Source organism: Sinohyriopsis cumingii, chromosome 1 (assembly GCF_028554795.1).
Source record: "Sinohyriopsis cumingii isolate HCF-2022 chromosome 1, ASM2855479v2, whole genome shotgun sequence".
Lineage (NCBI taxonomy): Eukaryota > Metazoa > Mollusca > Bivalvia > Unionida > Unionidae > Sinohyriopsis > Sinohyriopsis cumingii.
In genome coordinates this window covers 70990447-71014173 of record NC_142961.1, presented here as the reverse complement: position 1 = coordinate 71014173, position 23727 = coordinate 70990447, and the positions used below count along the sequence as shown (strand labels likewise).

Genomic DNA, 23727 nt, shown 5'->3' with positions numbered 1-23727 from the left:
CAAGTAGTGGAATAGTTTATGACTGTGAAACTTGGCATAAGTAGTGGACTTGTTTATGACTGTGAAACTTGGTACATGTAGTGGACTAGTTTATGTGTATGAGACTTGATGCATGTAGTGGACTAGTTTATGTTTATGAAACTTGATGCATGTAGTGGAATAGTTTATGACTGTGAAACTTGGTACAAGTAGTGGACTTATTTATGACTGAAACTTGGTAAATGTAGTGGTCTAGTTTATATATATGAAACTTGGTACAAGTAGTGGACTAGTTTATGACTGTGAAACTTGGTACAAGTAGTGGACTTGTTTATGACTGTGAAACTTGGTACATGTAGTGGACTAGTTTATGTTTATAAAACTTGATGCATGTAGTGGACTAGTTTATGTTTATGAAACTTGATGCATGTAGTGGACTAGTTTATGTAAGTGAAACTTGGTACATGTAGCGGATTAGTTTCTATCTATGAAACTTGGTACAAGTAGTGGCGTAGTTTATGTATATGAAACTGGGTACTTGTAGTGTACTAATTTATGGCTATAAAACTTGGTACATGTTGTGGACTAGTGATACAGATGTGTCCTTTTCTGTTTCCAATCCTTAGTTTCTGTATTTTTAAAAATGTTATTGTCTCTTTTTCTGCCACATATCCATCCATTATCCACACTTTCATTCTGGAGCAAAACTAAATAAACTGTTTCAGATATCTTTATGAAATTTGGTACATTTTAGAATAGTGGTGTAGATGTATCCTTTATGCTTTTGGTTCAAGAGCACAAGTCCAGAAAGTTGTCTCTGTGAATCTTAGTACATATTTTGGTCCATTGGTCCAGATCTGCACTCTGCTATTCAGTTCTTAGTCTTAATATTGTAAATGGTTTTGCATTTGTACATCCATCCATCTGTTATTCATACTTTTGTTTTTTGTTGCAAAACTCCCAAACTGTTTAAGACATTTCTGTGAAATTTGGTACTTGTACTAGACTAGTCAATTTGCTGTCTATTTCTTTAAAGAATTCCTTTTACTATTTAATATTTTTGTCCATTTGTCTGTTCTTCATCCATCCTTATGTACTCTTCCATTTCTGGAACAAAACTTCTAATACCTGTCACTTCCATGTATTCTTTTTACATACAAACTTCCTGTATACAAAATCTTCATCAGATTATTCTGTTACCTAGCATATATTTGTTGTTGGATGGGGGATGTAAATATTTCCATCTTCTTGTCTATCTTTCTGGTATGTAATACCAGAGGATATAGATGTTTCTATATTATCAGTCCATCTCTCATAGGGTAGCTCAAGCCATTTAAGATAGTTCAACCAAACTTGGTACACATGTCAAACAAGTTGCTATGAGATATCGTTTGATCTTAAAAATTGGCTGCATTCAGAATTTTGAATTTCTCTGTCAAATACATTACCTGATGATATTAACATTAGGATAACTCTCAATTACGTCAGAAACCAGATCTTCCTGAAAGATGGAAAGTGTCTTTCAGTGGCTCATTTAGACAAGGGAAGCAACCCCTATAGATTACATCCCCTTCTTCCTGCTAGGCTGCTAACCATTATACCAATAGTAAACTAATTTTTAACTTTAGCTTAATTCTGTAACAATGACCTCCATGAATCCAATCTTTAATATATTTAATTCAACAATCCACTTTTTATTTCAGTGGTATAATGAGTCAGAATGTGGTGCATACAACATTTTTGTGAAACTGTGGTGAATTTATTCAGATTCTAAATTAATCTTAATCCATTTTGTTTGTGATTGTTAACATATGCTGTACCTTGAAATAATTACACTTCTAAGTCATTTACTTAACACAGGTTGACATTTCCATCTCCTCTTTACCTATTCTCATAATGTTAATGTGTTTAGGTAATGTGTTGATGGAGAAAGTAATTTTTGTAGTAAATTATATTTCTTCAATAATGCTTACTAGATGACATTACCGAAAATCCCTCACACCCTTTCTCACAATGTGCACATCCTGTTATAGGTATGCTAAAGTGAAAACTAGTTACTTAGGTGGCACTCTACAGTTCGTATTTTGCATAGGGTTAGAATTTGAAAGAAAAATAATTTCCCCAGCTTTCCTTACTGGTTATACTGGCTATTTAAAAAAGACCTTATATATTTTAGGTATAATTCAAAGAACCTTTAATTCCCTTTACTTTGGTGTATGATTGATTGGTGTAATATGGGTTATAAAGTATACAGCTTGGCCTTATTGCAGATGTGCACCTTTCAAAAAAGTGCTAGCTCCACTTGGTCATTTTCACTTCCTGAACTTCAGAGGTAAATTGTATAAAATAGAGCTGATAATTTTTTTTTTACATTTTATATATTTGGTAATTCATTCATTGCACTTTCAGAAGCTGTTATTGTCTAGTCTGGCAAAATTCATTTTCCCTATTTTAATAGCTGCTATGGATAGTGTACTTTAGCCTAATTCAGGCTGATTTTTTTAGCACAAGGGAGCAGTCATTTTAGTTAGCAGTGTGCTTAAATCATGTACAGTTTCCAAAAGTACAATATCCAAAGAAATATCATCTATATTACATTAATGTAGCATTGAATATGCCAACATTTCTCAATTGTGCATGTTTTAAATACAAACAACTTCACCTTACATACGTCACTCTCTCAAAAGTACATAACTGGTGAGTGCCCCCTTATAGGTATACCATTAGCAACCTAGCAGGTAGAAAATGGGTGGGTGGGGGTGGTAACCTTAAGGGTTGCTTCCCTTTGTCTACACGATATTTAGATAGAAAGTCATTTTTCATCTTTCAGTGAGTGCTGGATTTGGTTGGTTGTAGAGGCTTATCCTAATATTAATGTGATCATATAAGTATTATTGGAGAGATATAATTTTTTTAAATAAATTGCTGTTTCCATGGAAACAAAGCATAGCATAAGTAGTATATAATCTGGGCAGTGCCGCACCATAGGTTATTATGAAGAGTAGTATAAAAATTGAGTGTGCCAGCCATAGGGTAATTTCAATTGAAGCCTTTATGTAAGTGGGAGACATGACTCTTGTCTTCCCAGTCTCCTGGATGACCTTGATGAGATGGAGACTACTGAAGCAGATGGTGAACTTCAGATAGTTACGGAGTGCTGGGTGGAGCCACAGGATGGAGTCAGCATCAACAACTCACCAGAGAGGCAACAGTTTGATGGAGCCAACTTCCAGCAGATCTCCCAGATGGTATGTACAGTTTTTCATAATTTTTACAGCATTTCTAAAGTTTAATGCATCATTAACAAAATGATTATGAATAATGGAAAAACATATCCCCATAGATACCTTTTACAATTACCCCCCATCCCCCCAGAGATTTGTCAAGCATCAGAGTGACATTGAGTGACATATTTGAATACACTTCTATATATTCTTTGTTTTATGCCCTGGCACTATTTGTGGAAATGACACATAGTGTTGCTTAGTACCACCCATCCTGTATCATCACATGTGGAAGGGACATGCCATCCTGTAATGTTACCTGTGGAGTGGACATAGTGTTGCCATTGACCATCCATCCTGTTATGTCACATGTGGTGAGAACATAGTGTTGCTATTGACCATCCCTCTTATAATGTCACATAATGAAGGGACATATAGTGTTTCTGATGACCATTCATGCTGTAGCATCACATCCATTGCCAATTTTGTTTCCTTTGAAGAACTTGATGGATTGAAATCATATTTTTTAATTGTTTTTAAGAGGAAATAGGTCAGAGTTGATTTTCATTTTTTTTTATCAGAATTCAACAAAGGCATGGACCCTATCCAATTGCATCATATAATATGTATGCTCTTTGTGTCATATGGACATATTTTTTCTTTAGAAAAGGTTAATTCTTCAATTTCACCTGTGTCGATTTACTTTGACTAGAAATCTGCTTCTTATAGAAAAACAAGAAATCTTATAAGAATGTAATCCAATTTTGTTAATCCATAAAAAACTATTTCTATTAAAAATTATAAGTCAAACCAAACTGTTTAGTGAACAAATTTAACTTGAAGTGACCTGTAACTTACTGTTCCCATTAAGGGACATATTTTAATTTGACCAGTAACACATGGTTCCCGTTAAAGAGACAGCTTTGTTTTTAAATGACCTGTAATACACTGTTCCCATTAAAGGGACAGTTTGATATATTATATTAGAGGTAGAATTAACAATGATTGAGGGAATATCATTATAGGCATCCTACAAAATTTTTTTAAAACAAAGAACATTTCCAAAACATAAGGAAGTATTTGAACCCTAATGCTGAGCTTGGGGATTCAAACTCATACCTGCCAATATTTTACCTGTGCATATTGTTTATAATTGTTGTTCTTTATATTCAATTATCTCATCCATTAATATCATATGAATAGCCTCCCAGACTGATTTTATTTGCAGTGTGTATTGTTTGAATAGATCCGTAAAATTTGAAAAATTCATTATATGGGGATAGTAATGTACCCATACAACTAGATGTTGCCTTTTGTCCTTTCTTACATGAGTTCCTATAAAGATGTTATGTTTGTCTTTAGACTTTGGAAGCAGTAGAAGATATCCTGTTTTCTGCTAGCATGACACAGCCTGGAAGAAGCATTTGTAAAATAGGACCAGTTCTATTGTTATAGTTATTGTCAACTCCATTTATTTAACAGCAGTTTTTGGCAAAAATACTTGCCCCAGACAATGTTGAACCAGCTATCTTTGTAATGAATGAATTTAAGGTACCTTATAAAGAGTTCATCCTTCTTCTAATGAAATATTATTTTTATTAATGGTGACATTATTGTCATATAAGAAATGAATAAATTGTAATTAGAACTTTGAAATTCAGTTCCCACATGCTTATTTTGTTACCCTAAATGCTAAAATTAAACTTTAATGTAAAATCGTTCATATAGATGGTTTCTTGAGCTTAACCAAAGTCTTTAATAAAGAGTTGTACACCAGTATTGTTCAGTATTAACACATAACTGCATACAACAGTTTGAAATGTCATATATGCTGGTATGTATGGTACGTAGCTTATGCTGGATTTACTGTGTGTAAATGTTCTTGATTTGACAATATAGTATGTACATTATGTCATGGTAGACCATAGTCTACCCATTTTACTCAAAATCAAAAGAAGGACAAACATTTCAGACAAAGCAGGTTGGTCATTGGGCAGCAGGTTTAAGCCATTTCTTGATGTGTGTTGTACATGAGCAGATACAGTGTATTGAATACAGATTGCAAATATATAACTTCCTGGATGAAAGAAAAACTATGGCTGTAAACTGAAGAGCTATGATTATGCATCCCCACCCCCAACTTCCACCCCTTGAACATCCCCAGCTATATTGTTGCCACCATGTCCTATTTCTTGTGTAAGAGTTGTGGACACTACATTCTGAATATTCTTTTAAAGTTTAGACTTCCATCTCCCTATTATCATACCTCTTAAATCACTGGGTGGTAGTCATCAACAAGAAGGGTGTTGTCCTTGGCTCACACACCTAGATAGAGAGGGGACAAAAAGTTTGACATGGAAAAAATTTAAATTACAAAGATTTTTTCAGATAGTTAATGAAAACACACTTCAGATATGCATTCATAGCATTCTTGTAATGGATTTTGCATTATGATGTCTGGGTTAATATCTGGTTGGAGGAAAGGAGGATTACCAGGAGTGGGATTGGATGGAGGGCATGGTTTGGTTTGGTGCATTTGGTATATCAACACTTTGAAGGTTTTACTGTGCTAGGGCAAGTTGAGAGAAGTACCTTGCCCAGGGATACACCACATTAATCAGTATGGGTTGATACAGTGGTGGAAATCAAACCCTCACCCTTCTGGTGATGAGTACAACATGCAAATCACTGAGCTAAAGAAGCATGTGTGTGTGTCTGTGTGTGTGTGTGTGGGGTGGGGGCATTAGTGGTTGGGTACAGACAAGCTATAAATATGCAGCAAAAGCATGGAGATTGTGAAGATAAACCAGTGCAGTTGTTTTAGTGACGTTTTGAAAGGTATTCTTGAAGAATTTTCTTTACGTTTTTTTTTTTTGTCAGTCTGCAAGTATCAAAATGTTGGAATAATACACTTAAGGTGCAATTTTTATGACTGATTACAATGTGGATAAATGATATGAAAATTTAATTGACACATATAGGAAATACAAGTAAGAAAATTTTGCTTTAAATATCAAGGTACTAGAGAATCCCCACCTAATGACCACCAGGTTTTAAAATCACAATGTTAAAAGGATTAGAAATTCAAGGAAGTATTTTTTTAATACTTCAGTATTCAGTAGACCTAATAAATTGGACCATAGGGACAAAAAAGCAATATAACATTTTGTCTTTATCTGTTATTTATTTTGATTTTACAGAATTTTAGCATCTTTGTTTTACCTTCTTATCTTGCTGCATTTAATGTTGACATTTATGGAAGGGTTTATCTTTCTAAACTTTCTTGCTATTTGTTATTAGTTTTTGAACTTTTTTTTAATTGGCACTTTCATTTTTGCTTTTATACAGAGGTACTGTAAACCACTGCTGGATGCATACATATTCAGGTCCACTCATTGATCTTATCATGGTTTTACTGAACCAACACTCCTAAACACACAGCCCTCATCTCTTCTACAATCATCTCTGGTATGTTGATGGAGGTAAAAGTGGTAGAGTCACTACTGTATCATTTAGGAGCTCTAAAGAATTCAGAACAAGTGAATAAGGCCAAGGTATACATACAGTGGATTTTTACCAGAGTTCAGAGGAGAATTAGCATTTACAAGAAAAGAAATTGTATTGTTTTATCAATCTGTCAACCACTGACTGCAATGTGCTGTCATATACTGCTATTTAATATTTGCATCTGATGAACAGCACTTTGTTTTGCATCGTATTTACCAGTGAAGCTAATTGATATGTTTGGAAACAGTTAATTGCCCCTACTGTGATTCAAATCTGGAACCTCTGGTGCTGAAGGCCAGTGTGCTAACCTCTAGGCCACCACCTACAAATAAAGGTGTCCAACACCGTTATCTGTTCAGTGACATACATTTTGATTAACATGTCATCAATTCAACAAAGTCAACAAAGAAAGAAGTAAAATCAACAAGTTTAGTAAACTTAACATATAATTTTTTAGTTCTCTAAGTTACAAAGTGAAAATTTAAGAGGTACTTACAGTATTGTGAATTAAATCCTAAATAATCTTTAAAGTTCTGTCACAAGTCCAAAAGTATTATTATGTTATTTGACCATCATAAAATGTTTGCTTTTTTGTGATTGGTCAAAGCTTAAATTCATGGATGGGGAAAGGGATCTCATTTCCACAGAGTAGCTAGTATGTGTTCTGTCATTAAATGTGTGCCTTGTAGCAGCAACAAAATCCATGAAGATTGATAGAAAGCATGATTTTAGATGACTCAATTTCTCTGGCATTATACCCTTTTTTGTTATTTGATTGTACCTGTCCTTTGCTACAGATCAGATATTTGGGGTATTGAACATAGCGATGTACTTGGGAAGGTACAGTTAAAGTTTTCTAAAAAGCTTTGAAAATTAAATCCATCAGCTGGAAGTTCTGCAGTGCTTGGTGATCTTGGCCATTTTCCATTGTTTATAATATGTAATAAATGATGTGTCATGTCTGGGACCAAACATTTAGAGATGGATGACTACAGATCCAAAATCATGTTATAAAATTATTTCAGTTCATTAATGGAGCTTGATCAACATGACTTAAATGTCTCCATAAGTACTGTTTAGACATGGTTTGGGATATGTATCCTTGTATCTATAGCACATATTTGAATCTGAAGTTTTCAAGGAATTTATGTTTTAATCCTAATTCAGTATGAAGCTTTACTTTAAAAAGGCCTGGGTCAATTTTAGTTTTCAAGATATCTCATCAGTATGTAAGTGAGTTATGGTTCCTGTTTAACTTGAAACTTGGTCCTTTTCTTGAATCAGAATTTGTTTCCTTAGAAACTTTTGAAGGACTTAATGGACTGAATTGGAGGATGTCATGGGTTGAATTGAAGGACTTCATTGACTGAATTAAAGGAATTCATGGACTGAATTGAAAGATGTCAATGACTGAAACCAAATTTGGTATGAGTCTTTACATTAAAAAGACCAGGTCAAGTTTAGTTTTTTATATTTTCAAACAAAATTTTTGATGTTGTTATGGCCTCAGTTTTTGGCTTAAAACTTTGTCCTTCAGTTGCTTCATATTGGCAGGAGCATGTGTCCAATTGACACATTTCTAATTCTTTTCTTCAGTCATTTGTTTGCCTTCAGTCCTCATCAGGCTCATCTTAGGATCTTTCCCTGATTTTGATGATAACATTTATAAAGCAATATTAGGATATACCAAGAAAAAGATTTTGATTTCATCTTTTCTATTTTTTTATTATTTGTTGTTTGTGTCACATAGCTAGTCAGAAAATGAGTGTAAATGTTTTTGTTCACTGGAATGTTGAGTTTTTATATATGGTATATTGTATAGAAGCTTTGGCTACAGCATAAATAGGACAGGTTTTGGTAATTATGGGTGTAAGTGTCTTTAAATTGCCAAATTTTGTGTATGAATGACAAAGCAGCTATACAACGGATCTTTGAGCTAAATGAGGTCATGTTTGAATTACAGGGAGCAACAAGTCAGTAGCATTTCTTCCTAGTACCTTTGGTAGCTGAAAAATGTAGGTTGTAAGGTATATCTATAATCAATATTTATGTATCTATGAAATAGATCTCTGAGGATTTATTTTTAATTAATAAGATATTTTGTCACAAAATTTTTGCAATTATAGACAATATAGCATATTTGGAACCTAAACTGTTGTTAAATTAACTAAATGTGGAATTCATGGTTGCTACAAATCAGACATTGAAAAGTTGACCATGAAAACCAGGAAAATGTATGCCCTCAAAAATGAATAAATTCACAGTTCTATACATATAAAGTTCAAATTAACTGAAAAATCAGCATGCCATGTTTTAATATGTCAGTGCTTTGAAGTGGTCCATGTAAGTATTGAATGATATAAATTTACCTGTTTTGCAAAGTCTTGTTACAAAAGGTTTGATGGTCCTTAAATTTGACACAAATAAGATACATTTAACTGCCAAGCATGTCATAGTATTGTAATGTAAATAAGGAGAATCACAAGCCTTAAGTTGCAACTTTTGGTGATAATCTGCAGCACAGGTGTAAGATACCTATGAGGGTCATTCTGCAGTTAGTGTTTCTGATGCAATTTCTGAAACATGTGATTGTAAAATTCATTTAAATAAGTAATTGCATACACCAGTTGTTTGAGGAAGATTTTTCGATCCTAAAATGTTCCCTTTTTGCCACAAAAGACATCATCACTCAGTGGTCACTAACATAGTTCCCAAGAGGTAATACGGAGTTCATCATTTTCGAAGGCTTCCTATCAAGAGTGGCAACATCTTATTCAAATACCGCCTTACCCAGAACACAATGTTATATTTTTAACATTTTATCCTCTTCAGCAGAGGCTATCCATTTTTAGCTCTTTTGGTCATAGACTTGAAGAGCTTGTGGGATGGTCTGTTGTCCATCATCCATCTATCCATCAGCTCAGGTTAATTGTTATTCCTCTTGAATGGATGGCTATAGCAACATGGGTTTTGTACTAAAAGACTTTTTATGATATCTGGTTGGTCCTGAATGAAATTGGTGCAGATCTGACATCCAATATGGCTACCATGACAGCCATCTTGAAAATCGTGTTATTGCTACTCCTGTGTGATCATATCAACATGACCTTTTCACTAAAAGACTTCTTACAATATCTAGATCATCCTAAATTAAAATGGTAGTAATCTCACATCCATTATGGCAGCCATCTTGTAAATCTTTGTATTGCTATTCCTCTTGATTGGAGGTCATATCAACACGAGGTTTTCACAAAAAAACTTACACCATCTAGCTGGTTTTAAATAAAAATGGTGCTTATCTGACAATCCAATATTGCTGCCATGTCAGCCAGCTTAAAAATCTTGTTACCACATTTCAAATGGTTGAACATTTTGCAATGTTCGTTTGGTCTTTAAAAATGGTGCTGATCTGACATCCAGTATAGCTGTTACATCACTTGCTTTTGAAGATCACCATAATCTCACCTCTATCAGCATAGGTTCAACTCTTGGCTTGGCCAACATGGGAATGTGAGAGACATTGACAGTAGTCTACTGTGGGTTGGTGGTTTTTCTGGATTTTTCCTGAATTCTTTCTTAACAAAATATACTGTCAGCCCTGTATACCTATCATGTGCTAAAATATGGCATTGAACCCACATAAGCAAATGACTTGAATGGAAAGTATATGTTGAAATATTATTGTTTCAACTCCTTTCCAAATGGATGGCTATATCAACATCGGTTTCTCACCAATATACTTCCTATGATACCTATTTAGACCTATTTGAAAATGGTACCAGTCCTGGAAAGATATATTGCAAGCATATCTAAAAAGAAAGAAGCATTATATTGATTTGAGAAGAGTGGGAACCACTGGTCCATAAGTAACTAAGAATAATGTGTTTATTGTTCATTGCTTGTTTAATAGCATTGTGTGGGATAATTAAGAAATGGTACCAGTGACACATCCAATATGGCTGCCACAATGACTGTCATAAAAATCTTGTTGTCACCCCTGAATAGATGATCATATCAATATGTGGTTTTCACTAAAAGACTTCTTACAAGGTCTAGATTGTCTTAAGGTGGCGCTCACCAGATAATATGTACTTTTGAGAGAGTGACGTATGTAAGGTGAAGTAGTTCGCATTTAAAACATGCACAGTGGAGAGAATGTTTGCATACCTCTATGCTACATTAATGTAATGTGGATGATATTTCTTTTGGATATTGTACTTTTGGAAATTTTACATGATTTAAGCACACTGCTAACTAAAATGACTGCTCCCTTGTGTTAAAAAATCAGTCTGAATTAGTCTAAAGTACACTATACATAGCAGCTATTAAAATAGGGAAAATGAATTTTGCCAGACTAGACAATACCAGCTTCTGAAAGTGCAATGAATGAATTACCAAATATATAAAATATAAAAAAAGTTATCGGCTCTTTTTTATACAATTTACCTCTGAAGTTCAGGAAGTGAAAATGACCAAGTAGAGCTAGCACTTTTTTGAAAGGTGCACATTTGAAGTAAGGCCAAGCTGTATACTCTATAACCCATAGTACACCCATCAATCATACACCAAAATAAAGGGAATTAAAGGTTCTTTGCATTATACCTAAGATACACAAGGTCTTTTTTAAATAGCCAGTATAACCAGTGAGGAAAGCCGGGGACATTCATTTTCTTTAAAATCCTAACCCTATGCAAAATGCGAAACTGTATAGCGCCACCTAAATGAAAAGGTGCTGATCTGACATACGGTATTGCCACCATGGCAGACATCTTGAAAATCTTGTCATTACTCATCCTGAATGGAATATTATATTGACATGGGCTTTTACAGGCTAATGATGATGTCTACTTGATACTAAATGAAACTGGTTCCAATAAGATGTATAATATATCCATCAGAGCAGTTGATTTAAAAAATTTGTTATGTCTGAAGAATATCAGTGATTGTTTCAACACTTGACAGTTAAAAGGAAGAAGTGGTATAATCTTGAATTCCTAGAAATTCTTTTCACCCAGTAGAGTATCAGTCCCCTGGAGGGACTCTTGTTATAAGGCCATCTTTTCAGCACAGAAGTATTGGTTATTATGTTTTCTTACCACTCCAAGACAGAAGGGATGATATTTCCAATCAGGCTCTGCCATTCTGAAACTTTAGGATTATCTGGTCAGCCTGCAAGGAACTAATCCAAGATCAGATGCATTTATTATGCATCTTGGCCCATGAGGTTAGGACATTTACTAGTAGCATATCGACCCATGAGGTTAAGACATTTATCATTAGCATATTGACCCATGAGGTTAGGACATTTATTATTAGCATATCAACCCATGAGGTTAAGACATTTATCATTAGCATATCGACCCATGAGGTTAAGACATTTATCATTAGCATATTGACCCATGAGGCTAGGACATTTATCATTAGCATATTGACCCATGAGGTTAGGACATTTATCATTAGCATATCGACCCATGAGGTTAAGACATTTATCATAACATATCGACCCATGAGGTTAAGACATTTATCATTAGCATATTGACCCATGAGGCTAGGACATTTATCATTAGCATATTGACCCATGAGGCTAGGACATTTATCATTAGCATATCGACCCATGAGGTTAAGACATTTATCATTAGCATATCGACCCATGAGGTTAAGACATTTATCATTAGCATATTGACCCATGAGGTTAGGACATTTATCATTAGCATATTGACCCATGAGGCTAGGACATTTATCATTAGCATATTGACCCATGAGGTTAGGACATTTATCATTAGCATATCGACCCATGAGGTTAAGACATTTATCATTAGCATATCGACCCATGAGGTTAAGACATTTATCATTAGCATATCGACCCATGAGGTTAGGACATTTATCATTAGCATATTGACCCATGAGGCTAGGACATTTATCATTAGCATATTGACCCATGAGGGTAGGACATTTATTATTAGCATAGCATGAATAGCATTTTATCTGTTTTCTATCAACATTTTCTTTTGGCAACAATATTTATATAGTATGTTAAATGTAATATCCAAGCATAAATACCCAGTTAATTGTACTGAAATATGTTTGGCTAAAAAGTTCATATAAAAAATAAATGCATACAGAATGAGCTTCAGTGATTTAAAATAAAATATATGTTTGTTATTTCAGATTTTACACTATGATCATTCTCCTTGCACACCTTACCATCACAAAATCTCTTCAAATTGAGGTAAAGCTTAGTAGGTTGCTGGCACAAGGTTGTCTTGGATAACAGATCTGTTGTATTTCAGTGTTTTAATGGTTAACCTGTCAGACCAACAACAGTTTTCAGAAGACGTGTGAAAAGATTGAAATCATGTTTGAAATAAAGAGTGGTTGATTTAAAATAAAGCAAATTTTAAAAGGCATCGTTTAGTTTTTTAATATATATTAACCTTGATGGCACAAATCAGTTGATGTCTTGTAAATTTTCAATCTGGTAATGTTATTGAGAGTATATGTTGACATAGCCACAAATAATTGGCTAATGAATTTTAAATACAGAAAGACAGAAGTGTAAGTTTTTCCCCAGTTTTTATCACAGATGTTGACTTACCTTGTTTAATCTAATGAAAAAACTGTTTTACCTGTCTGCATACATTCCAGTTTATCCAACACCCACCCATATACATTCCTGACATTTATACAGCTGTACCTACCATCCTACCTACCTACCTACCTAAACTACCCACTCACCTACCTACCCACCCACCCACCCACCTACCTACCTACCTACCTACCTACCTATGGGATCAATACTATGATAGAACCATTTGTTCACCTTGTAGTTATAGACTTCTAATATGGATTCCCTCTGAATGATAATAATGATAATAATAATAATAATAATAATAATAATAATAATAATAATAATAAAGAATCTCTTGGGTTAGTTTTATAACTATTCTTCCCATTGCAATCATATTGATAGGTTTGATAGAGGTAAATTGTGTATATTGATAGTTAGGATTTCTCCTAGCAAAGGGCTAATAGTGAAGTCTAAGAGGGGTTTAAGTGTTTGATTTCTGGTTTAAATATTTGGCTTGCAAACATTCTACAGAATAGTAGAGAAATCTATCAAGCACCAACTTCATTATATTGGGAGGGGCAGGGCAGGGCTGTAATTGTACTGACTCCAATTGATCATTGGATCTGTAATATTTTCAGACACTTTAACTGTACCATCTTATGAGTCAACCATAATCATTACACCTTATGCATATCATGTACTTGGAGATCTGTCTTTAAGGTTCACATATGTACAGAAAGTTAGGCGGCGATATTTTTAAATATTAGCAAATAGGTATGAATAAACTCACATCTGTTTCAAGAATTTCTGCATTCAGCAATTATCCCATAACATGAACATCCAACAACTGTAATTATAGGTTACTGCATTTGTATGGGAAAATATAAACGTGTTTTTCAGATGGATATATACTGCACGACCTTGGGAGTATATCCATCCAAAAAATGAGTTCGTATTTTCCCGTACAAATGCAGTACCTTTTTGTTATATGCTCATTTTCTTATTCTACCTAAGGCTTATTATATAAACAAAAATACACTACAAGAAACAAAGTAACTGAAATTATGCCATATTCCAAACTAAATACGCAAGCGCAGATTCATGGGTACACAACAAAAACGTTATTAATGCGCACATAACTCCGTGCAGATAAATTTGAACTTAGTCATGCGCTAGACATAACTTTTTGAAAGAAAATGGCATTTTGGTCTACTTAACTTTGAAATTTAGATTCATGTTGTGAATGAATGTGCATTGCAACAATTTGTCCATTTAGTCTGGAATGAATAGATTTTGGTATTTTTGTTGATTCTGCTAAATTTCGTGATAATGACTGGATTTATCTGTGTCAATTCTACATTAAGTACATTTGATTTCATCAGTGAGGGAGCAGTGTGTTGGCATCTGCAAGTGTGTTTCTGTTCTGTCATTGAATGTTTGAAATCATAATGTGGGAAAAATATGAAGTCTTTCAATTGCAATTATCAAAAGGATGCTTTGGAATATGTTTATTTTGTTTCAAGTACTGTAAGGAGGATGTAATTGCAATTAGAATATAGTCAAAATTACAGTACAATTAAAAAATGTGTAATGAAGCTTGAGAACCCATGACATGGCTCATATAATTTGGATTTGCAGAAGTAAGAAGTATATTTTGAGGAAATTCAAGATGCAAAATTGTAAAAGTATATTTTTTGACATTACAAGCTAAACAAGGCATTTTATGCCTTGTCACTTGCATGTTATTTGTAGGTATCCAGACTTGTCTGGGGTATATCTCTAGCCTAAATCCAGAACATTGTAGCAAAAAAGTTAGCGCAGGATGTGGCAAAGCAGCTGGTATGTGGCAGTCCATGAAATATCTGCTTTAGTTCATTCAGAAACAAATTTAATCAACCAAAACGTAGTGTCTACTGTGTGAGTGTGCATGATTTGTTCACAAAGTATTTCATAATACACTATTGGGCACACATGATTGCAGTATGAAGTATATCGTATAATACTGCATGAATCTGACAATGTAAAGTTAATGGAGAAAAAAATGAGCATATAATAATGCTACTTTCTCTGCCATAGCAACAAAAGTAATGGAATTGACACACTTTAGTTGGGAACATTGTAAACATTTCATCAAAATCAATGTATATGGTGTGTCTACCGAGTCATTTATGTGACATCAGATAAGAATTTCCATTTGGGATCCAGTGGTGAAAAATGATGTCTGTGTCAAGTGTTCTATTGATTTGGAAGGACAGTTGCTTTTTGAATTATAATTTGTAAACTATCTACTTTTAACATTGCCTTCAATTAAATAATATTATTATGTATTTTGGTTCCATGGAATTGTCATTTCCACTTTCAGGGAAGTTCATACAAGTTAATAATGTAATAAGACATGTCAGAAATGTTCTTTGCTGTGATTTGGAAGATCTAACAATATTTAATTGTGTCCATATAACACACGCACACACACACGCATGCACGCATGCACACACACACACACACACACACACACACCCCCCCCCGCTATAACACGGTAATTGGGAGCAATAGAACCTGACAGTGTTATAGACTGAACCTGTTTTATACGCAACCAGGTCAGTTAGCTGAAGAAAATGATGCATTTATCCCAACAAATTTGCAAGGGGGAGGGGGGTAGGTAATAAATGCGGGTGGTACAATAAGTGCTTCATTGGCACAGTTGCCATCTTAAATCGATGCATATTAAATGGGAAACACACCTGTAGTGAAAACAGGTAAGACATATATAATATTTTACTTTATTTAGAGAACCATGGATTGGTACATATACGTATATACTGTTTATATATACATGTCTTATGTATAGCATGAATAGAGTATCAACACCATGTATTCACCTGCGAATCTCATCACATATATTGAATCTACAATACAAGTAATTCCATTGAAAAAATCCACAAATTTTAAAATATTCAATAATTTTGTCACAGGTCATATTCGTCTGAATTCAGTGGATAAACATAGTACAATCACGTAAAGAATGATGAAGCACATTTACTTTTCAGTACGTCCCAAGTTGGTAAAAGTTAGTTTGCATTTTAAGCTGCCGTTGGTAGCATTCGTAAGCACAAACTTTTCCCTGCAAAAAGGAAACTTTCATGGCACAGTAAACGTGTTGTTCCACTCACGTTAGAAAATGCAAAAATCCATCAGATTCCATTGCTTTTATTTAAGTTTGGTACTGACTTCTTTGAAGAAAAGTTCTTTTTTTTAATTGAAGATTGTAGTCAGCTTTCCTTGATGAAATATGCATGCTCTATTGAAGTCACCACTAAACGCCAGCTTTAGAGAACCAAACAAATGCCTTTTTCTTATTGTGGTGGCAACATCAAATAATTGTATTGCATTATTGAGACTGATTTTTTTCCATTTGTTTAGTATGTTTTCATAACAGTCGGTGCTTCAAAGGTAATGTTTTCTTTGAAATTTCAGCAAACTATTTTATCTGGATACATTTTTAAAAAAGGGATTGGCCTTCGTTTAGTCGATCGTTCCTCCCTGCCTGTTGAATAAACCAACAAGTAAGATTAATTTTTATTACATTTGTGGTTGCAGAGTGATGCTGCCTTCCACTCAGTTTAACAAAGGGTCAACTGAAAATAGAAACTCTGGTGTTCTGGTCTGATGACAAAGATTAGTACAGAGTAACAGAACATGTGGGTGTTCTGAAGGATTTAATTCTGAGTGGAAAGAAAAGGAATTTTACATACCATCCACACACAAATGTCAGTCAATGTAAATATGTTAATTACTAGCAAGCAGCCAAAAATCTGACGAAAGACAGACATGTCAACAACAAAAGAAAGCAGATATCTCACAACATACAGTACTCATGCTCGATGTCAACATAAGCAGATTATGATATAACAGTGCACTGTTAAGATGGCTTGTCATTATGGGCAAAGAAATTGTTTATGTAACAGTATATAAATTTCAGTGCATTTTGTATCAGGTTTGCGAATTCCTTTCATGGGGCCTCTGAATTTCTCCACTCCAAGCCAATGGTTGTATATACAAATTTAAACAGCCAACAATGTCACCAATAAATAGAGAAATCGCCAGATGTTATATTTTGCCGTCAATTAGGAAAATAAAATTGCAGTTTGTGACATTGGTGAATCCCTATGCTATCCTAGAATAAACATTTTACACTTTATTTTTTGTACTTTTAAGAAGAAAAAAACTTTTTTTTCGTGTACGAGAAAAATACATATAAAATTTCAGGAGCCACTCCACGATCATCTTGTATTATTCATGTGCAGTCTCTTCCCCAGAATGATAACAAACATTTTACTTTTTTTTTGGTGTGCTTTTCAGAAAGAATTTTTTGTCATGTGCGAGAAAAATACATGTATATAAAATTTATATATATGTGTGTGTGTGTGAGAGGGAGAGAGAGAAACAGGAGGGTGGGTGCTGTGCCATCAGAATGTTAAAATAAAAGAGGGCTTTTAGATTTAACTGTGTGTTTATGTATATATCAGTGGGGAGAATGTGTGTGCGTTCATTCATCTGTGGATATTTACTTGTTTGTTTCATTGTTTGTTTTGGCAAAAGTCCCTATTGCTCCACTGGTAAGTCAGTAAGTGTGAATCCATTATTTTGTTTAAATATGTATCATATCAGGACATTGGTCTTAAATTGGCTAATACTTAGCTATGACAACATGTTGAGACCCGCTGTGATGGAGGCAAAACTTCATATCAGAAGGAACTTTGTCCAAGTGTCTCATGATCTTCAACATGTCTGACTCCTGTTTCACTACTATCTGCTTCTAGATAGACAATTATGTTATCATTATCAGGTAGCCAGTTACTGGTCAAGACAAGCACATGATCCAAACCACTTGACTTAATTATTGCCCAACCTATTCACAGTTTGAAGTGAATTAACAAATTTTTTGCCTTACAAATAGGATAAAAACTCATCCCACCTTCTCTATATCCATGCAGAGAACTAATCTTATGTTGACACAAAGAAACTATTCCTCCTTTCCCACCCGCATACAAAGCCCCCATAAGCAAAATTTTATTGGTGGACAAGTGAATATTATAAATTCTGCAGTTTGTTTTTGTAAGGCCAAGTGAATTTATGGTTTGTGTCTGTGATCATCATATACCCGGTATTGTCCATGAACTTTCATCTGTCAGATGTTTATCTGATAATAATTATGAGACTAGTTTCAAATAAATTTGGCAGAGAGTATCCTGCTTTTAATTAGGCCTTTCAGTATTTTATATTAGAAAAGCCATCCAGTATGGTTATTGTTAGTAAAAATGAAGAAAAGAAAACATTAAATTACTTGTCAAAAACCACTGAAGAGAATTTGGCAACATTAGACATAAAGAATCTTGGCATTAAGACCTTACAAGCTTATACAACTGGTGCCAATCCATCATTAAATATGACTGCAATTAAACTTTAAACAACTTTTCTGAAAATCCATTGATCATAATTTAACAAGAAGTGAAATAGCATCCTTGCTTTAAGGCCTTCTGTTTTATAAAAATTTGACTAATGTTACTAAAAATAAAAAAACCTTGACTAGATATGACAGAACATATCCTGGCTTAAAAGACCTTTCAGATTTGTACAAATTATGCCATTGAATCTGGTTGCCTTTACTATATGCATAAAGACTTTTAAATGGCCTTTTAAGAAAAATGAACAGAGAGTTTGACAAGATTTTACAGAAAACATTCTGGCCTCAAGGCATTTCAAGTCTGTTCAATGATGTAGTACTGCCAGTAAATATGGCTGCCATTAATAAAAATTTTAAAACATTTAAATGAATTTAGTGACAAACTGCTGAACAGAATTTAGTGAATTTATCAGATTGCTTTCTGACAAGAAAGATTTCTAAATATATGTAAATGATGCCACTCTGATGTCAAATAAAGCTGCAGTTATTAAAAATTGAGAAAAAATTGTTGACAGCTTATTCTTGAAAATCAGTGAACAGAATAAGAATTTTCCTCTATTAATTAAGAAGAGTATGGCTTTGATTTTTTGATTTTTGAAATTTACCTTGGTCTGTCAATGTTTATGAGATATGTGAAAATATATAGATTACCAGTACTGAAAAACTGCATTTAGACACTTAAGCTTAAGGGTCCATAGATAACTGTATGAATCTATGTATCTGTGTATCCAGCTTATTTTAGTCCTTTTGATCTGTCTTTTTGTATGTGTCTTTGTGCAGTAAAACCTGTAATATTTGCACTGACATTGTAATATAACATTCATATGGAAACGTCATTTTCTGAATGAATTCAAAATTGAAATATGTTGCATTCTTACAGTTACTTTTTTACTCAGTATTTATCTCTTCCCCTTATTTATCTGTCAGCCTGTTTACATCTATCCACTCTACATAACAGATCAAATTGTTTGAAGAGTTTAAGAACCATGTGTGGTTGATATGAGGCATATCTGTGATATTCAGAGTTCCAGTCTATCTGTGAAAATACTCCTTTATTCAGAGGTAATCAGTGTGCTTTGTTCTTGAATGCAGATAAACTGTTCTTTAAAGAGATCACTGTTATCAAATTTTGATAAGTTGTATAATTGTGTGGAATATGGAAACACAAATTAATTCTCAGGACACCCCATCTTCAAATGTACACATCTGTAACTTATTATAAAAACATTTGTTATGTATTGTCTTTGGTTTTGACTTAGATTTTTGTATTCAATCAGTTTTGCATAAATATAACCAGAATACTGTGAGGGAAAATCATAGCAGAAGATTTGTATTATTGTCACTTGTGTGAGAAGTTGAGTTGAAGGAGTGAGACTGAGATAGTCCAAATTCTGTATGATATCACTAGTTTATTCATGTGACAGTTAAGGATTTATTTACATTGACTCACTGATCCTGAATAATGGAATTTTACAGTTTTCCAATGTCTTGATATATAACATTAGAAATCATTAGCATATATGCTGCCATGGCTGGTTTTCATTTTCGGTCTTAGTGATCATTTTTCAAAACAAAATGAGGTAGAGCATCGTGAGGCCCCAATGCCACAGTTACGAGCAAAAAGTTGTATTTGTCAAATCGTCTGAATAATACTGAACCTTGAAAGGTATTGGTCCTAAACATCATTGGGTTCCATTAAAACCAGATAACACCAATGTTTGATCAATTATGGTCCATGTAATTTTTCCCTCGAACTGAGAAACCCTGAGAAACCCTGCCATTTTTAATATGTGTAGAAATTTATGATATAAATTGGCGACATCCAATGGTCAACCTATCTGGTTGTTGTTGTTGTGGGGTTTAATGCCATTTTTCAGCACACAATTGGCTATGCATGGCGGCCAGTATTAATGGTGGAGGAAGAACCCAGGAAAACCCTGGGAAGAACCACCGACCCACAAGAAGCTACTGGCAAGCTTTCTCACTTACCCACATTAGCTGAATCCTAGACTTGAACCCATGCAGACAGGTGAGATGGCAGTGATCTGTAACGGAGAGCGCTTTAGACCACTCGGCCACTCGGGGCCCCGTTGAAAGGTGGAACATAAACATAAGTCAGTGCCACGCTTTGTTGGATTTTCTTTAGCCAAAGTTTGAGCTTCACAGTATTCAAGCACCCCAGCTGATCAATATTCACCCAAGTCTTATTTTTATCTAATGCATACTTTTTCTTCTGAAATCCGCTAAAAAAATGTGGGCTTGCCTCTCTTAAATTTGTGTGCCCATATACAAATGTTGTTATTAGTCACTAATGGAATTTGTCAAATGTATCACATCACTAATTTTGAAGCAACCCCGAAAAATATGGAATTATGAGCAACTTTATTGACTGAATAATTGGTGGCACCTCTTAATTTTAAACTGAATATTTAATTGTTGCTTAAACTTAACATTCTGATTATTTCAAAGAACAGTTTATGTCAGACAGCTTTTTTAATAAATCATTTCCATCGTTTCCAAACTTGATAGATTAGAAGAATGGTAAAATTTATCAGAAATGGCAGCTTTTGGGGCTTTAAAATGGCACAGAATATTCTGTTGACAGCATTGTTAATACATTATCTAGGTTATCACCAATCATCTACCATATTTAGGTATTCTCTTGTTGAATGTCCTATTGTATGCAATGAGCATAATTCATTGCGATGTATTAATATTAATCATTCCGCAGCAGTTTCAAATATATATGTAACTGTTTGCATAAATGCAATATGTTTCTTTTTAAGTATAAAGACGTGACTTTTTTTCTTTTAAATCAAAGATAGAAATCATGCTTTGATACTTGATGCAAGTTTTATTAATAATGATCTGTCTTTGCTTTCTTCAAGTCAGTAAAATCATATAGAGTTACTTCTTGGGACCAAATTGTTACGATTATGCAACAGAGCAAAGTATAAAACTTGATATTTATTACCACCTTGAAAGCAATGTTTTTTTATTATTTGACTGTGTTATGCAGGAATGATATATTTTAACCATGTTCTTCTTAGAGTTGATTGATATTCATCTTTCCCACAATATCAGAACAGTATACAATGATGTATGAACTGTGAACTTGTAATATTTATTATGATTAGGAACAGATGAAAATATTTAATAAATACCATATATGATCTGTTACATTGCTTAAATTGATCCTTTGGAGTATTTGTGCAACATGCTGAGTAAGGATTATTCTTTATTGATTAATTAACAGTAGATTTTGTGATGGGCCACATTGGATCAACCTGAAGTGGCAGTTGGTTGTTGTACATGGCTATGAAGATAAGCAGACAGACCCTTATGTCAGCGTATGGAAGATAGGGGTGTTTGCTTTGGCCCAATTTATTTCTTTGCGGTATCAGTCAGGAGCAAACTCTTATCTTCCTAAGCCGAATTAGCCAAGACATGTAGACTTTGTTCAAGGCAATGTTCAGACAAGTTAGATAGGCTTCAAAACTCATGGGAAGTTTGGCATCATAAATTTGTGGTAATAATTGCAATGTGAAAAAAAATTTGATTCTGAATTATTGCACATATTTTAGGTTTTAACTTTTTGTGATGAAATTTGATTTGTTTGTCCGAAATGCTAATGGTATATGAAAAGTACTTTGAACTGCACAATGCCTTTCTCCAGTCTTGATAACCTGATCACTCCCTCAATGACAAAACTTTGGACTAGCCCAGGATTGACATATCGAAGTACAAAGTTGAGGTCTGAGCACATGCTAGATGCCCATATAATCTCCCCTCTACCTGGCTTGCCTCAACTTCAAGCTGTGGGTGATCCAGACCCAAACCACAAGCACATGGCTGGTATACACCTTGAGGTGTAGAAGAACTGGAAACTCGTTTGGAAGGGGAGGTCTGCGGGACTTACTCGGATTTAACTTCACTTCAGGTGATGTTACTTTAAAACCTAACTTTTGATTCAGTTCACAAATTATTTATTTTTTCTTTCAAAGATAATAATGTTAGAAGTTGCCTGCAAGAATAAGGTCACAAATATGATATAATTCATACCAGTTTAAAATTCATAGGTGTATATTTGGCAGATTAACAATTAGACTGATTACCGGCTTCTTACCTAAAACCTAATTTAGTTATTTCATACATAGAACGCATTACTTTTATGACAGAAATAAGTAGATTATTTTTGTTACTAATTTTATATCTTAAATAATTATTTGTGAATACCATTAAATGAATTTCGTTTGCCAAATAATAGAAATATTATGTAAATTTTTCCTACATTGTACAGTGGTTTTTTATTAATGATTGGCATCCATTATTTTTTCTTCCAAAACCTTTCACTGACTTGCAAAATTAAATTTGTTCACATTTTAACAAAAATTAATTTAAGATTTAATCGAGCATTAATTGAATTTCCATAATTAAACTTAATTTTTCTTTCCTATCAAGACTGGAGAGAGGAAGTGAGGCAGGTTTGACAGAATTGCTGCTGCCTGTTGATTGCAGTATCCATCCGTTGGAAGATTAGGTCTATGCAGTGTCAGATAGATTGCCAGATCTAACTCTTCCAGCTCATGGCTGCCAGCAGTTCTTCGTAAAAATCTTGGTCTTATTTCTGGTACTCATTCTGTTTTTTCCAATTATTGATATCTTGGCTAGGTTGTGAAAGGATGATTTAGGTGCAGTATAATGTCAGTTTAGTGTATTTGCAATGTTAGATTGTCCGATTGAACTCTATCAGCATGTTTTGTTTGCCAGTTAGCATAAAAATCATCACAAAAGTTATTTTATTTGATAGTGTTTTGTTCTCTCACTTTGAACTGGTTGGCATGTCTTGGCAAAGTTTGGCTAAATTGTGATTCAGGGAATTTAGGCACAGCATAGTGTCAATACAGTGCTGTAGTCACGATTAAGAATGTGTTTTATGATAACAGCAAAATTGTTCGCCATGTTGATGGCTGCACATCAATAAT

General features: G+C 33.9%; 1 protein-coding gene across 4 annotated transcripts in view; it reads left to right on the top strand.

Annotated features, from left to right (window-relative positions):
• LOC149807091 (KICSTOR complex protein SZT2-like) overlaps window positions 1-23727 on the top strand; it is a 338108-nt gene that overhangs the window by 91063 nt on the left and 223318 nt on the right. For all 4 annotated transcript variants that reach the window (XM_089961812.1, XM_089961821.1, XM_089961796.1 and 1 more), the window contains exon 20: window positions 3068-3227. In XM_089961812.1, the coding sequence (XP_089817938.1) occupies window positions 3068-3227 (160 nt within the window). The remainder of the gene's footprint in view (window positions 1-3067; window positions 3228-23727) is intronic.